General features: G+C 41.5%; 1 protein-coding gene and 1 long non-coding RNA gene across 3 annotated transcripts in view; one reads left to right on the top strand and one right to left on the bottom strand.

The window, feature by feature from the left end:
- Window positions 1–17,566, top strand: part of LOC105685112 (TWiK family of potassium channels protein 18-like) — a 186,595-nt gene that overhangs the window by 133,740 nt on the left and 35,289 nt on the right. The window contains exons 4-5 of the mRNA XM_012398961.3: window positions 4,168–5,521; window positions 6,527–6,815. Of these exons, the coding sequence (XP_012254384.1) occupies window positions 5,168–5,521; window positions 6,527–6,815 (643 nt within the window). The 5' untranslated portion in view covers window positions 4,168–5,167. The remainder of the gene's footprint in view (window positions 1–4,167; window positions 5,522–6,526; window positions 6,816–17,566) is intronic.
- Window positions 12,546–17,022, bottom strand: LOC125500091. Of its 2 annotated transcripts, XR_007277281.1 has the most exons (5): window positions 16,683–17,022; window positions 16,426–16,516; window positions 16,273–16,298; window positions 14,182–15,850; window positions 12,546–13,951 (listed from the first exon to the last, which is right to left on the bottom strand). It is a non-coding gene; the product is annotated as an uncharacterized LOC125500091 (long non-coding RNA). The 2 variants fall into 2 exon arrangements; XR_007277280.1 differs by having other exon boundaries at window positions 12,546–15,850.

Raw genomic sequence — 17,566 nt, 5'->3', positions numbered from 1 at the left:
ACGTGTATTCTTACGTGTCTGGCTCTGTGATTAATCCAAGCTATTGTAACGCGGTAACTTTTAACCAGTGATTTCGAGTTTGGTAAGAAAAAAGAAAAAACACACAGCCGCTTTCTCCGGGGGCGGGTTCTACCGCACTCGACTTAATTACCTTCCACCTCGCGAAAAACCAGCTTTTAGCAATTATCCCCCCTCCACCCTTATAACAATTTGAGGCATTCACCCCGAGCACGTCAGAAATATAACATACTGTAATGCCAATAAAAACAGTATGACGTACGTAGAGTCTTCACGTACGAGGTGGTCTCGCGATGGAAGATACATTTGGCTGCGTCGTTTGGCAACCATATTGTATGAATCGCTGATTGGGCAATTGTTCATCTGACGATTGTTCGGCAATCATAGTTCCAGTCTCCGTGAGCCGTAAAAAATCATTTGAAATGAAGTCCTGACAAAATCATCCTTGTCGCGAACTTCGAGGTCGACATGTGCGGAGTATTTCATGCCAAATTGTCGAATTATGTGATAGTATTCTGGATGAGAGTGATGGTATATGGCAAAAATAATAATGATCGTCGTCAGAAGAGAGCTACGTAGCCATAGTTTGTTCGACTTAGAATTCCGCACTTGTGCTATAGATTTTCAAGATAATGTTGATCAAGGTGGATCAGAGTTGGAAGTCCACTGCGGAGAGTGAAGTTGAACGAAAAAAGCAGATATAATAGCAACGAGTAGGATTAAAGGAAAAAGAAAAAGAAGAGATGGCGAGTGTCCAGAGACGAGAGAGAACGGTATGAGTTTTTGAAGAGATGTTTGTTGCGGTCCAGTATGCCCCAGTTTTTCAATAGGACGGAAAGAACTTCTCGTCAAAGTAAAGAAAAGAAAACTTCCCATCCGCGAGCCCCGACTATACCGATATATCTTCGGCTCTCTCGCAATCTATTTCCCTCGTGAATATACCTAGACACCCCACGCTACAGCTTCGCCGATATCCAGATCCTTCTTTGAAGGAGGGCTCAACGCCACCGCGTGCGCATGACGTTTTGGAGATTCTAATTTAAATACCATCAAAATATACATTCACTGGCAGCCACCTTGGCCCGAGTGGCACTCGGTGAGCTTGCTCGTTTGACGAGACAAGATCTCATCTCATAAGCTATGCATTTATGGGCGACAGGTGGCGAACGTATGACCCTCTCTGAAAAGTTGTTCGATTTGCGTTCGAACAAAAAAGGCTCGTACGGGTGAGTCTCTTGCAAATAAATAAATAAATGAATAAAACGACAAAGGATGTAACCTAACGATGACGATGTTGAACTTTACCAATTTTTCCTTTCAAAGCACCGAGATGACATGCGTCTGATGGCTTCAATTGATTTATTCCTCGGGCGTTCCGTACCGCCTCGCCACTTTGAAATGAGACTCGCAAGAGCTCATCTTCCGAACTTCTATATTCATAAACGAAAAATCACCTGGGGGTAGACCCGTTGTTTATTCGTATTCCGTGAGCCGCTCAGACCTCCGTCAGGGATTTGGAATTTCGAAGCACATGCTCCGAGTGAATCTTGCTGTAAAATAAATACCCAGCTCTAATCTATGGGATCAGAATTAATTTGTGATGAATTGTTGGGCTCATTCGACGATATATAGCTTCTGTGAAATAAATCTTCTTTTCAAAAATAAATCCCACTGGATTATATTAATCGTGCTGTAGATCGAGCATGTGTTACTGGACCTGAGATTCGGCTGGAATATTCACCTTTTAATTACCTGTCGCGAAGAAATAGCTGTGTCAGAAGGTCCTTGCCTGAAAAATATTCATAGCTTGTATTATGTATCTGGGCCGATACTTATGATCGCCTTCAATTCAAGCCTACTTTGTGTCATAAAAAATAGAATGATACAGTTGAAGATGAACCGTTGAATAAAGGAGCCTTCATCTTGAGATAATCATTCGGAATTTTGCCCGTAGCCGAGGGCTGCGTGATGTGGTATTTATTCAGCCCCGAATGATTTTTATACTATCATCAACGTTGTTCCAGTTCCGTGATATTTGAAGTTGTGAAAATGAAAGCGTTTCGAACTTCCGTAGTTCCCGTGTAACCGAATCTGCATGTATTTCGTTGCTAATAACTTACGCAGTACGAAAGATGTGCGCCTAACCGTTGGAGGCAAACCTCATTCTGTCAGCCCCCGCTTTACCCCAGCGAATTTCAGATTCATCTTATCGTCAAGAGTGTACATTTACAGAATAATATTTATTCGACTCTATTTATCGATACAACGGCGGGATATTTACTCACTCGATTCAACACCTCCACTCCGTGTTCAAAAATATATCCACGTAATGGAATAAACTCAACCCAGAAGTGCAAGTGACAAAACGTGATAATAATAAGCATATCGATAGAAATTTTTTGGTCACATACGTGGGGATGGGCGACAAAATATTTGTGCGGAATGAAGTTATCTCGACGTCTGTCAAATGGAAAAATCGTCGATGAATTATATCTTAGTACTCAGCAGCGCGTTCTAAGATCTTTTGAAAATTTCAAGTGTACTGCCGAGGCGCTGCCGGTCGGTAATCGCTGAGTGTGCGCAAAGTACACATAGATAAAGTGTCACATTTCCCTCATAGACCTCATTTTTGGAAAAAAAAATTTTGGCATTTCCAAGGTTCGCGCCGGTAAGAATCAAGCAACAAAATCATTCAGATCCTAAAGCATTTTACGCGGAATCGGTGAAATTAGAAAAAAGAGATGGTTATATATATAGAGTTGAGATTGCATTGCATTCCTGCGGTTGACCGAAATGACCTTGAATAATGTAGGGCACAACCGAGACAACGTTCACTCTATTAGCCTTTGCGCGGTAAGAATAACTGGCGGCATTGTATGGAATAAAATACATTTCCTGCGCCCTTGCTCCGCGAATCCATGAAATATTCAAGCTCAAGACCATCGCAATTTTTCTACCATCACGGGATATCCCAAAGGATCTGAGTTATTAATGAAAATTGCTCGGTAATAAGGGGTAGTCCCATGAAACCTGCGGAATAGTTATTTAGTCCATCAGGCCAAAGGTGGTCTACCAACTTTGGGATACCACTTACGTATACCTGTGTACGCGTGTTCATCTGGGTAGCAGTTTTTTGAATTTTTATTCCGTACGAGCTCTTTCCGCAAAGATTGGCGTTCGGCTGAAGCGAAGGGTAACTGTTTTTAAAAAAATCGTCGACTAGTCGTCACTTTTTTTTGGACAAGACCGAATTTGAAATGAATATACACCGACAAACATCGTTACCAGTAAACGATCGCATACCCACATGCGAACAGATTTTTTCTCTCATCTAGGTCATGCTCTTGATGCAGTCGATTAATTGCACGATCAATTGAAGTGACAGTAGAATAATTAATGATTCTACAAAGTTGCGAACATCCGTGTTCCACCTGTATACGACATCAAAGTACGCGTACAACTCTATACAAAAAGGCGCAGGCAGAAGCGTCAGATCAAAACGCGTTAAATACCTGAAGCTCGCATTTATTTACCGTAGAGGCGACCAACACGGATCAAAAACATTGCAGCAAATAAACTTGATCGAGATTCGATGAAATCGCTAAATACACAATTCGCTGGCTTTGTGTTGAGTAATTCAATTCATGAAAAATTTCACACTCTAGGTATACACCTATATGCAACACTGGCGTGAACTTCAAACCTCGCGGACCTTGTGCCGTTGTTGAACAATTCTAAATGATTTCAACACACATTTGATTTGTCCAGTTTGGTCCACTCAGTTTTTTCCGTCAGTTTAATCAAAGAACAGCGTGCAGTTAGGTGATGACTCGAAATGAGTATTGATATTTCTACACAAGAAAAACAAATTTTGTAGCCAGCTCTACCTTGCATTCGATAAAATGACGTGTATACCGGACATGTTGGATTTGGGAAAATACATTGAATGTGGAAACGAAACGCTAACAGTTTGCTCGGCCCAATCAAGTTTTATCGAACCAATGGTCGGATTTGTAATAAATTTTATACGAAATATCCAGCGCTTGATATTTTCGACACGCGAATATAAATTTTCCAACAGTGTACACGTAATGAAATGTAAACTTATTCGAAGGTAATTGAATTTTTTCCTCCTTTTTTTTTTTACAGATTAGATAGAGCGGGAGAAACGAAGAGGGAAAAAGTACAGGAAGTCTCAACGAGACTCTCTTACGTGGGAGTTAAGGAAGCTCGAAGTGTGGGGGGTGAAGAGAAAAATTCGTTGCCTCGAGCGAAAACCTCTTTTAGGGTTGAGGAAAATATAAGCAAATTACCGGCTCGCGGCCGCCCATACTAATCACCTTTCTATCCCACCCTCCTCTGCAAGGCTATCCAAGCGGTGATGAAATTGGCCGTATGAAAGGACCTCCGTCCCTCCAAGCAACCTGCGCGAATACAGATTAACGCGCTGCGAAAGAAAAAAACAAAAATTCGTAAGTACGAAACAAATAAGAAAAAATATGTATGCATACTGTGGGAAATATTCATAATTCCACCGCCATTCTGGTTCTACAACTCCTCCCAAAGGAGACGTCAACAAGACTGCTTGTACCACCGCTGCTGCTCGCTACGATTCTGAGTCTAGTAAAAAATACTCGCGAAGTAGCCCCAGGAGTGAAACCATCCCGCAGCTGTCGTGGAGGTAGAAACAGATCGTAAAGATAGCGACGCCGTAATAACTGGAGAATATATACGCACCATCTTCCGTGATCAAAATGAAGTATAGGCAGTTTTACGAAATAGAACTGCGCCGTCTTTGATTGGAAATCGATGAGACTTTCGGAAGTAAAGGAAACTAATAATAATAATCTGAATAATAATAGGGGAGATCGTCAAAGTCGACGGAGGGAATGTTACTTTTCGTATTTGATGTGACCAATAATGGCACCGTTCTCCATATCTGTGCGGGAGGATATTTTTGGTAAGAATTTTAGGTTGAGAATAGCTGGATTTATGATAATAGTGTCACGAGGTCACAGCGGAACGCCTAGAGATTAGAGTTCTCCCGCGATAAATGCCAGACATTAAAGAAGAGAGAAATATCTCTATCAGTCGGCGGACGGAGGAAGAGTCTCTGCAGCGACAAATGTAACAGCGGGAGGGTGGAAAAATGGAAAAGGATACTGGCCGCCATTACAGGGCGTACGAGGGGTTTAAGGCCGCTAATAACGGAAACACGTCGTCGTTAAAAAGAGGAGCTGAACTTCCGCAGTCTGAACAGAGGCCAATAAAATGCCTCTGCTTCGGCGGAGTCCCGGACAAGGCGAGCCACCATTCCTTCTTAAAAGGCTTCATGATAAACTTGGGAATATGTGCGCTATTGGTCGCGTACACTCTCTTGGGCGGTTTTATATTTCTCGCCATAGAAGGTGGCACCGAAAACTTGCATCAACGAACATTGGCGACAACCATTGCCAACAATAATCAACCCATGAGACGAAACACCACGGCGTGGCTGAAGCAGGTCAGTAATTCGTTAACATTCCATCTTTGATTCGACCGAAATTACTTCTTCTCCTACGCACCGTTTCTGTTTTTTTTTTTTTTTTTCTTCTTCTCTCCTCCCGTGTGATGAGATCATTATCCGGGACTTCTTCATCTTCTTCCGTTTTTTTTTTCCACCTCGGGGTTTTTTATTCTCTACCGAAATGCGAGACTTCATTTACGCGGCTACGCAACTTGCGTTGCTGCCACAAATTTCGTGGGGATCGTGGAAGAGGAATTCGATCCGTAAATACTGACAAGATTTGATAACGTGGGCACGGATTCCAGGCAATCTTCGAATTATATGAAGCCCCCGATTACACCGACATGAAATTGATCACAAGCATCGATTCCTGCTGAATTATAACTACTTCGATATCGAATTACTGGACGGTTCGTTAATTTCGGTAAAGCTATGAAACGCAACAAGCTCATTGTTTTCACTTGCCTGACAAAATAATTAGGTACGTGTGCGAACCAAAATTATACAAATCGAAGGCTCTGATTACAGTAATGGGAAGGAGAATCTCATCGACGCGAAGAGAAGAATGTCTTTCTTTATCGGTGTGATCATCGAAGGGTTCACGATGATTCGAAAAATTTATGACAATTATTATTTCCCATATTCACGATATTCCCTTGGATCACTTTGTAATTTCGATTCAATATTTTCACAACTTTTGAGGATTAATTTTTCAGCCAAAACTTTTACCAATCAAACAGAAATATTTGAATCATCACAAGTTTACTACAAGATCGTATTTGTTACTCTTCGGTGCACGATTACACACTCTGCTCAAGAATGAAAAACCCGAAACTAGGATTTCGAGGAGATCATTTATCCGGTGTATTTCTTACCTTCAGAGATCTAAGACAAATAGCCGAATGTCCATAAAATCTCGGACGTCACGATTTCAGTTAATTTCCCTTCATATCCTTTGATTAGTGTGATTCAGAATTGAGGTCAGTATATTTGTACTTTCAGGTCAGTCACGAAGCTCGTTCCAGGACGGTAGAGAATATCTGGGACTTTACAGTAGAGTTGAATATTCTCTATCGCGAGAACTGGACTCGTTTGGCGGCTCAAGAGATCGCGAGGTTCCAGGATCAGTTGATGAAAAGGATAACCGAATTGGAAATGATCGTCACACAGAATGCCGGTTCCATCACCCCTGCACAAAAACACGATGGTGTCACCGAACGGAGGGTTCCCGACTATGAATGGAATTTCGCAAAAGCATTCTTCTACTCCCTTACCGTACTCACAACAATCGGTGAGTTCAAAGTGTTATTCGCAATAATACCACGAGGTCAATAACTCTCGAGTACATTCGTGTGACCCCGGTCATTTCAGGGTAAAATAAGACGAAAGTTTGACCTAATCTCGGTAGTGCGACGAAATAGCCCTAGGGTAGGTCATTGCCCACAGAATCCAAATCCAAACTTTGAGCACCTGCGAAGGGTGGGCAATTTGAATGAAAACATCTAAACTGAATCTATTGAGCTATTCAGTCACTGAAATCAATCCACTTGATTCGAGAACTTCATTCTTCACCGTCAAAATTCGTTGCCATCCCGATGAAAACTGTAAGCGGTTCGACGCGAAGGGGTTAAAAGGTCATTCGGTATCGTACAGCTATTCACTGCACAACGGGATGCAAAATACACTTCGCTATTCTACTTGTTGAACAATGTGGAGGTATGTACAATACAGTTGGAACCCGACGTAGTACTACAGCTACCTCCGAGTGATTTATGAGAGAATCTATTCGGGCCTAAGCGTAAATAGTAAAGTTTTGTTTCCTAGCGTAATTATTCCCTTGCACACGAGTGCTTTTCCACTTAGAGACACGCTTTGAGACTAATTGAATATACACATCAGGTGTTGTGTTTCATCTATACTCACACATAACGCACTCCGCGTACGACAAAAGATCTGTTACGAGCGTTAAAAAGTGGAACTACCCAGACAGTGGAGACGAACATTTCCGATGTATGTACGATTAGTACAGGGTCAGAGTTTCGTTCGAAACATTATCTCACGTTGAAGAGTTCCCGAGGAATTGGTCATAGTTTTTTCTCACAGAATGCGCATTTATTTCCCGTCGGCACTCACACTTTGAACTCGTTTAAAAGCTGGGCTATTTTCGATTTTCCGCAAATCGCGCAGCAGTGTAGGCCATCGGGACATGTTACGTTACGTTATTGCGGTTGGCTTTAAAATTTTTCATCTAGTTTCGTCTAATGCCTTCGCAGTGTTTTAGCTCGGATGGGATACAATCAATTTATGAAATGTGTAGGAAATCTGGTGATTTTTATAAAAGCAGTCGTTAGACTTCGGAGAATTTACGATCTAATATCTGCTTCGCGTAACAAATTGGCTTGCAAGCACGATAAAGTTAAACGTACCGAAATTTTCTCTGCCATCAAACACGTTGCCCATCGTCGGCGAACTAGATTTGGCTATAATATGGAACAAAACTCATTTCGCCAGACTTACTGCAAAAAATTATATTACTCACAGTTGAATTCCCAGGTACGAAGTGTTATAACCAATTACCGTAACTGCCTGGGAGATCGAAATGCTCATGAGTACACGTTGAATATTGACGAGAGATATCCGAGTTCTCTTGAATCTATCGTAGGGAAGGTAACAGTGGCAAATATCGATGTGAAACGTGTATAATATAATATGTTCAGATCGCTTGATTTTATATTTTCTCTACCGCAGGAACCGATTAAGCTGTAGTATTAGATCGAACGCGCGTTAAATCTACAACTGTTTGATATTGTCCAGATTCGAGGCATGATCTTTCCGCTTTCAACATTGCAAACTCGACAATATTTAGCCAACCATTTGAGCGGTCATTATTCGCTAATGTCAGGCTTTATTTACGCTCGAAATTGATCGCCGTCATATTGGCTTCGCGTGTTTTGCATCGTATCGTTATTGCAGAGCTTAATTACACATCCACGCTAACTACACCACCGACCACCGACTCCTGGAACTGTTCTCCCATATAATAATTGACAACTTTGCTGCATCACCAAAGCAGCTGGTTCGCCTATGTATCGGTATACGTACCTGTATGTACATACATTGCACGTGAATCCTAACGCGTCAATTATTTTTAGTATCATAGGCATCAGAAAACATTTTCCGACATCCAGCACAATCATTGTGTTCCGTCTTGCACCGCGGCACAGCCAAGCGAAAGAATCGCAGGTGAATAGCAGGAGCAGTTTTCGAGGTGCTATATGTTATTGTCATAAAACGGTACGAAGAGCCATTACTTTGTGCAGACCGTGGAGCAGGATATGTACTGTACGTACGTCATATTGTAATTATTTGAAACAGTGGAAAATTTCTGGAAGCCTCGGAAGTGACGAAAAGAACGGAAGCGTTGTGTCAGTATTGTGCGGGCAGAAGAGGACTTGATCGTGGCTCAAAGGAGAAGTCGCAGGATTGTCGATGTGTAAAGTCGGTTATATGGTATCGAGTTGGGAGAACTAAACATAAAACATCATCCCCTCGCTTCATTCCTTTCGAGGGTGGAAATAAAGAGTACATTGTCATGAAAACGAGGAATGTATGATATACATATTATGAGTATCGATTTTCTGCGAATACGAAACCGCGTATTATATTGTATAATATTCATCGTTATTGTTTTTTATTTCTTTCTTTCTTACTCTCACTTCGTGGGAGAGCACTAAACTTTTTACAAAGCTTTTTTCCTTCCGAGCCTTTGCGCTGGTTAATTAGGAGAGGTATTACGGTACAATTTTTAATCGCTCAACCGACTCGTGTACAACTTTGAGTAGAAAAATATCATCGCGCGAAAGTCGAGGAAAAACACTCGGCAAAATGTTTCGACCTCCGCTTCATCAATTGTGCGAAGATCGTTGCTTGCAGTACTTAACGTCCGGACACTCTTCCACCGGAATTCGAAGAATTTGTTCACCGACACTCGTGGTATCGTAATATTACGACTATGTTTATTGCGTTGAATTTTTTTCCTAGTCACGATACTCATATTGTTAGTTTGAATTATTTCATGAACGCAAGTTTTTTCATCGACTCCGACGAATTATTTTGAAAAAATTGTATATGCTTTCAATGTTTTTCTAGCGAAATTTCAATATTTCGAAGTAATTTTTGACTGAATTATTTTTGGTTACGCGTCTCGGCGAAAATTCCAGAAAAAATATACTTCATGTTGAAGTTATTAGGTTCGAATATTCAAGTACCCTCGGAGGAATTTAAAGACTGGAGTCTCACTGTCATGAGAATTGAGTAAATTTTTTTGAAATTGAAAACACAGGTATACCTTCTCTGTTTTTGACTTCGATGTGAGGACTTTAATTACAAAGATAACATTTGGAATAAACCAAAGCTTTTGAAAGTTTTCTTAACTAGTTAAGCTGTCAGCGTCTCTTATAGGACATCATGACGTATAGACATTTAAGGTTCAACTTTCATCTAAATCCTTGGGATTAATGGGACCTCCATGTAAATTATGTATGTTGAAGAGCGAGACGATGAGCTAACTCAAATGGCTGCAGATCCTTACCCGTTATACATTTTTTCACAAGTGTGTTGAGGGATTTCCATTTAATTAAAACTTGAATATGATATCCATGCGGTATGAAAAAAGCTTTATCGTTATCGTCACACGATGTGAGTCAACTTCCTGAACTTTGTGGGTACTATCGGAAAATACTACGCGTGAAATTCTCCTCACCTGAATTTTCACCGGGAGTGAAACCATTAAAATCATCAATCATCACGTTCTCTTTATTCGAAAGTTAGCGTCGTACTTTATTTTCTCTTGAATTCGATGGAAACGTGTTATCGTGGCTTTGTTCGCGGCGGAGGAACTCTAATCTTTGTTATACGTTTATAGTTCTGGTTCTCTCATGCAGTGCTTGTGACTCGATACCATGAAATACATGGAGAGTTCGATGCCCAAGTAACCGTAAAAAATTAGTGCAGATATTGATAAACGAGAGAAGCCTCGAAAATACGGAATGTATGAATCCAATAATCCGCCACATACCAGACGGTATTCATCTTATATGTCGTCGAGATTGAAAAACCAATTTCGAAACCGATATTTATCCAGAAATGCTTTAGGAAATAAAAGGCGTTAAGCGGTGGACCCAGTAGCGACAGCGTCACTGCAAATTCTGAAAACCATCTTTGTCTTCATAAAAAAAACTTACTACATTGTAACAGCACCCCAGCGGCCACGCACTGTTACACGCATGAAAAATAAGATAGTCCGAAGAAAAATAACTATGATTAATATGAAGAAGACTCCTCGAGTCCACGGAAAATTAGGCACAAAAACTCGCCGCTAGAGGGCCAGGCTCTACGACCTCGCCCGTAAGCGAAACACAACGCTGAGAAAATTAGGCTCCGGCAGGTCGACCAATAGGGGCGTAGTTCACTTTCTCGCCACTAGGTGGTCGGGTGTTCTCGCAACCGAAAACGTACCTGTACCATTTAAACCTCCGTAGGAAACACCAAGTGTTCATCGACACTACGGTGCTGGTGGTTCCCGGACCGTGATTTGTCGAAGATCTATTTGTTGCGAGTTTGCAGCCCGTTTTGATTACGACTGTGCGGTCACCGTGATTGCATTCTTCTTATACGATGAGAACGGGTGTCATGTGTCGCGGACGTTTTGGTCATTTTCCAACGGGACCCATCTGAATTTCGGTCCAATATTTTGAATGCATTCCTGACAAGTAGCGAAGCCTTAAAGTCCAACCTACTTCGATTGACTTCGTGAAACCACGTTTTTCGACCTTATGAGGGTCATTATTGTCGTTGTGATTCTTTTTCGATATTCGGATTGATTTGACAATAAAAAACCTTTGTGATGTAAAAACCCACATGTTTGAGTTTAAATTTCCAGGCAAAAAACCTTTTACGTCGTCTTAATGCTTTTCTCAGCCGAAAAAAAAGCCTTATAGCTTCATGAAAATTTATGTGACACAAGAAGTAAGACTCGTAGCTTTTCCTTGCAATTCGTTTACTTGTGACAGAGTTGGATCTCTTCAAAAATTGTTTTTTTTTCCATTGCAGAATTCAAGTGATCCCGTAATTATTACGCGCAGTGTATGTCCGTGATCACTAGACAAAGTTCAGAAATTGCTATCCCATCTAATCGCAAGATTATAGTTTAGTAGCAAACAAAGCACATGTACGAATCATACAGACTACTAGTATCTTGATTTTGAGTCTTGTCCTCCCACCCGCGCGTTTGACAACAAACTTTACACTTAACACTAATTGCACGATATTTCTGGCGGGCGTTCCTCTCAATGAGTGAAGGTCTGCCAGAGATAAGGCACGTCAGCTTCACATTGAATCAGCGAGGAGAAAATCATTATCAAACTGTAACAAGCCCCAAAACTTGGAAAGGTTACAACGTGCACAATCATTGCCGTGCGTCACATATTTCAGCCTTTCAGATCATCTAAATCACGAGAACCGTCAAACGTGCAAAAATATACTTCACGGAATTTGCGATATCACCCAAACCGTGAAGTATCCAACGTAACATGGCGAATCATTAGCGATACAAATCCACGACATGGCACTCGGTCGTCCGTTTCTTTTTTTTGTCATCATCAAGGGTATCTCGAGGTCCTGTGGAATAAACGCTGGTCACATTCGCATGCGTACAAGGGTCTGTTCTTGCTTGTATGTGTACTCGCAAGTCAGACTTGCAACACACATAGGGTGCGCATAATCTAAACAGAGACTTCGCTAATGTGCAAGCGAAACTCTCCGCTCGCTGTGTCGTGCTGTACAGGACGAATTGCAAGAGAGAATCCTACACACGGCACACACACACACACCTACGTAGCGTGCATGTACATATTTTATACATACGTATGCACAGCTGCAATATGTTCTCTAGCTACGTCTCATGCTCGAAGTGATTCCGACACGGTACATCGCCTGGAAGTAACCACGGTGGAAGATTAACGAGGTTGTCGTCATGCGGTGAACACGTTCAGAAACACAAGACTTAGGTTACGTAGACAGGGCTGGGTATAAAACATTCTTATAATATACATACCTGTGAAAGGTAATATCTGCATGATAGCCAGAGTGTGACTTACAAATGCAGCAATGAGACTTGTGCTCTTCTCTTTTTCGCTATTTTTCAAATGCTGAATGAAGTATTACGAAATAAAAATAAAAATATAATTCCAACGCAGCACCGAGTGACAGTTCCACACTTGCTACGCGTTTATTCACTCTACCCTGATCTATAGTACCCGGCATTGAATACGGTTACTTTGCCTCGAGTCTAAATCGGCCAATGAAAAACTTTGATGCGTCAACGAGACTTTGGTCCGTATTCACGAGTCGTTTTTAGGGCTAAAGGTGTAACTAGTTTTTTCTTACGTTGAATTTCCTACAAAGAAATAATTTTGGAGTTAAAAGCGATTTGCGAATACGGGCCTCTGTATTCCAAGGACTCCAGCCTGCAGCTGCAGTTCCCTTTGTATACCCATTCACATGGTCAGTGGTTAGGAAATGTCTTGTGCACGAGCCTCTTCTTCGGTAACGAACAGCAATGATCATATCACGTTAGCTCTTCGAGTACTGATTCAATTGAAACTAGGTTCGGATAAAAGCTCTTCCCGGATTCAAATAGCGGAAGTGCATGCAAATTTCCGAAAAGCTAATGATTGGGTAATCGATAAACTGCGGGTTCGCTACGCTTTTCAGCTTCGGTCGCAGTGAACAGTCTCAGTGGGACACGTTCGTTTTGAATGTACTTGACGCGAGACTCTACAAAGTCTCTTGATGTCATCTGGGAAAATGTGAAGAACCAAGAGAGCTCTTAATGGCGAAGCACTGAAAGGTCTTTCAGCTGTTTTTCTTTTCCGCTAGATTCGAATCACGACTGTCTCGTCGAGCGTTGCGGCATGTCACCAACCACCTCTTTTTCGACTAGCCGAATCCTCAGTCAACATCCCATTCACCCGAATAGGTCGGCATCGAACTCATCCACGGGAAGCTTCCCAGCCACCATGAAATTGCTATTTTGATTTCCTATTTCCTTCATCCTTCGTAATTCGACTCCTGCCAATCTCTGCCTCCTATACGCTTTCGATACACCCTCTTTTCCCCTCGTATCTTCCTTAACTTTTTGTTCTTATTCCTCCCCATCGTTTTACACTACAAGGGACTCCATGTTGTGAGTATCAGGGGACTGTCCTTGTTCTCCGTTCCGTTGCCATTTGGCACGGAATCAAAGTCGCCCTTGCTAAGACAACAGTTGGATAAAAGAACCAAACGTAAAAGCTCCAACGGTGTATCACGGATGAAACGACGTGGTTCACCAATTCAATGACAACGGACTCGCCATCTATCGTATACCTACAAACATTAACGCTCCTTATTTAAACCCATGCTCCATCAGGCTTTGAGATGCGCTGGATTCATCGGGGTGTGTCGAAACATTTTTTTTTCACCGTCATGGAAAGAGGTGAGCGTAAGCGGTCTGACAGACAGAAAAAACGAAAGGAAAGAGCGGTGGCTCAAATGCGAGGGTGATCAGACCGAGGTATCATATAACCGTACACATATTTATGCACACACGTACCTACCTTTACTGTTTGCGCGACGAAAATTTTTACTCCACTTTTTCGAGCTCGCTTTACGTCTCATTCGGCAGTTTTGTATAAGCATCGATAAAAGCTCGATCTCTAACCCGATGTTAAGAAACAGTTCTATCAATCTTCATTTCGTGGGTAGGTTAATAAACGCTTGGAACCGGGATCCATCATCCTGCGACTTCGTCTCTTCGACGGGAAAGATATAACGGATGATTAAAGGGCCTGTTTGGCTGCCAAGTTGAGATATAGGAATTACATGCTGGCTTACACCTTTACACGTCATGTGTGTAGAACTCCTACAGGAAAGGATGGGAGAGCGATGCATATTCATGAGGCGGATCATAAATCAATTAAAATTACCAGCTAATTTTGACAAACCCGACGATATGAGTATACCTGAGCAGGATCTGCGTCACCAGAGAGAAAATTATCAGCATTGCGAAGGGCCAGCTTTTCCCACCTTTCGATAGCAGATGAAATTTACCCTGTAATGGTCAAGTGACCATTTGCCTTCCAACATCACCAACAAAAATTTTGTCAGAGTATCGCTAGCCTCGACCTTGTTATCGTCCATGAATTAACACTTCAAGAGTAACTACTAGAAATAAAATTACCGTGGATTCGATCAAGTCTGTAATTTCAAGGATATCGGCTATAATATGAGATGTCAGACTTAAACCATCTCACGTACAACACTTGTAGGTATACCTTCGTATAAACTTCTGGCAAAGGCTCGTCCATAACTTTTCGAAACCGTCGAAAACATGGAAAAGGGCCAAGGCTGGGAGAGCCACTGAATTTGGATATTTGCATCCCTTTGCACTTCCGGAGTTCTACCTGAAAATCGTCGTACCTTATATATGGTCCTTCTTCGCCTATAGCAATAATCTTTGTGAACGATCGCTATGATCGGATTAGATATTGGATTACATGGTAGTGAGGCGTTATCGTTCCATCCCTATGGACACTTTAACGTGGCTGCGTTGAGTTCAAGGGGATCCGGATACATACGCACAATATTCAAATTCTGGAGTAACCCGAAAATGCTATCTCAACCGTCGGTCGATCAGGGAGAATGCTTATTTACGTTTCTAGTTACCGAAGAAATGCTTGATATCTAGGCTAAAGTATGCTCACCAAATTGGCAAAATACTTTGCACAGTAATGTGAAAGTAACGCTGAACTAGATGGATTCAATGGAACAATATTACTACCGCTTCCGCAGAAACTTTCAATATCCTAGTATTCGCGACATTTGTGAAGTCAGCCACATACATACCTACTTTGTAAGAAATATTTCTTAACATTAAAACGGAATGGATGTGACAAAAGTTTAGCAAAATTGTTATTGCTCTGGAATCTAGAGAATATCATTCGTTTTGTTTCCAGAAAAGACTGCATGTTATTTATAAGGTTTAGTTCACATTGATAATCTTCAAAAGTTCAGGAAGCTACAATGTGGTCCATATAATATCGGTCTGTTTCAAATAACACATTGTCAGAAATTGTGAAAGGTTCTCAAGAATCTAAAAGTTTTTCGTAAGTATGGGTGCCCTCAACTTTTGATCATTTTTTTTTGGATGACTGGAGAGATAATCGGGTCAAATTTCGCGTTAAATATTTACGACAGACCATTGCCCTTCTCTCGGATAAAGGGTACCTGAAAATGGTTTAACTATACTATAAATCCCATGAATAAGATGAAAAAGTAGTAACGGACGATATTATTTTTCAGAAATATTATAAATTTATAATGTTCACGCAAAACGACAACAAATCTTTGGGGGGGCGCGAAATTTACGTGAAAATGTCTTTGTTACGAGTGATCGGTGAAGAATAAAGGAGAGAGAAGTAAAGAATCATAAGCGAGCTGGGCGACATCCTTCCCAGAGGTCAGGGGGTCTTAAACCAGCATCTAGAGAGAAGAGACGTGAAAGAAAGTACGAAAAGAGCGAACTAACAATAAGACGGAAGCGCAACCAGAACAAAGACCAAACACGAAAGGAGGAGCAGACGTATAAGAATGTCTACAAAAAACAAGTGATGACTAAAAGACGCAAGCACTGAAACATGTATAGGTACCTTCATTTGATGATTATTCCGTTAATCTGAAATGAAGAATATGACATTTGATGTGACGACCTATTTGAAAATATAATCTCACAGATGACCTGTGACCCCAACCATTTCATTTCTTTCAAATGCTTTTTTACATCATGACGTATACCTACTCACCTACAATTTTTCTCGCACATAAATATGCAACTCTTTCTTGGCCATGTTTTATTTCATTATTAAGGAATCGAGATATCATTTCCGTTTTAATCTGGGAACATGGAAATCGATATCAATCGCGTTACTAGAATAGTCGAAAGAATTGCGAAATGCGATTTTTTTTATATCGCCCGTTACAGCATGTCAGAAACAAAACTGTGTCAAATTGGATTGTTCGAAGCTTTCAGAGAAAGACAAGTAAGAATAGTTTTACTCACAGGCCAGACGATTCGGCATCAAATTCGTTTCAGCTTTTGGTTATCCGTTGAATTTTCATTTCGAATCGAGGATATCGTGCCCCATACATCTCATCGGTGTTACACACGTGCAGGCAGTAATAAGACAAGTGGCGTACGGCAGGCCAAAACCGCAATAGCGATTCGGTACTCCCGCGGCTCGCATATCCAGCAATACCTCGGTTTCAGAACCAACAACCAAAAGTGGAGGGTAACCAACGACCACCGCGAATCGGTTATTCGTTTGACATCCATTTTGTATCGGACAGGTAATTACAGTCCGCGATATCTATGCGAGGCCATTGTGCAGACGTGCTTCGCATTATTATCGTCGGCGATTTCTCCGCTACTCGAAGGTATACCTGTTCGATCGCGGCGTAGGTACGGCTGAGCACACATGCACGGTCACTTACATCCGTAAATACCAAGCTGTATCTGATATCGACTAACTTATAAAACGTCTCGAGCCGTTCCCTCGATGGTATTGTGTTCATACTTCGTAATACGTGTGTCGGTTATAAGTCATACGTATAATAACTCGGCAGGCTGCATCGCGAGATATTGGACGCGGGACTGCGATATTCGCTATACGTGAGTTTTCATGCTCGTATTTTATATTTCCTTCCTCAATTTCAGATTCTAAAAAATATCGTGCTTGTTACTTCGAGCGGCAAACCGAAGCGTTTTCGACTATTTGGACATTCTACTTACAACTTGTCGAAATAACAGAGTAAATTGAGCGGGCGTATTTCACCCGCAGACCCGTGACTTCGCTTTTTGATCGATTATTATCGGTAGGCAGGAGTTTCAAGCTGCCGCCGTACGCAAATCGAAGCGGGATATCACGCGACGGAAAACGAAACGTC

The sequence above is a fragment of the Athalia rosae genome, chromosome 2 (assembly GCF_917208135.1).
Source record: "Athalia rosae chromosome 2, iyAthRosa1.1, whole genome shotgun sequence".
Lineage (NCBI taxonomy): Eukaryota > Metazoa > Arthropoda > Insecta > Hymenoptera > Athaliidae > Athalia > Athalia rosae.
Note: the sequence above shows the minus strand (reverse complement) of the source record. Positions and strands in the feature narration are given on the sequence as shown.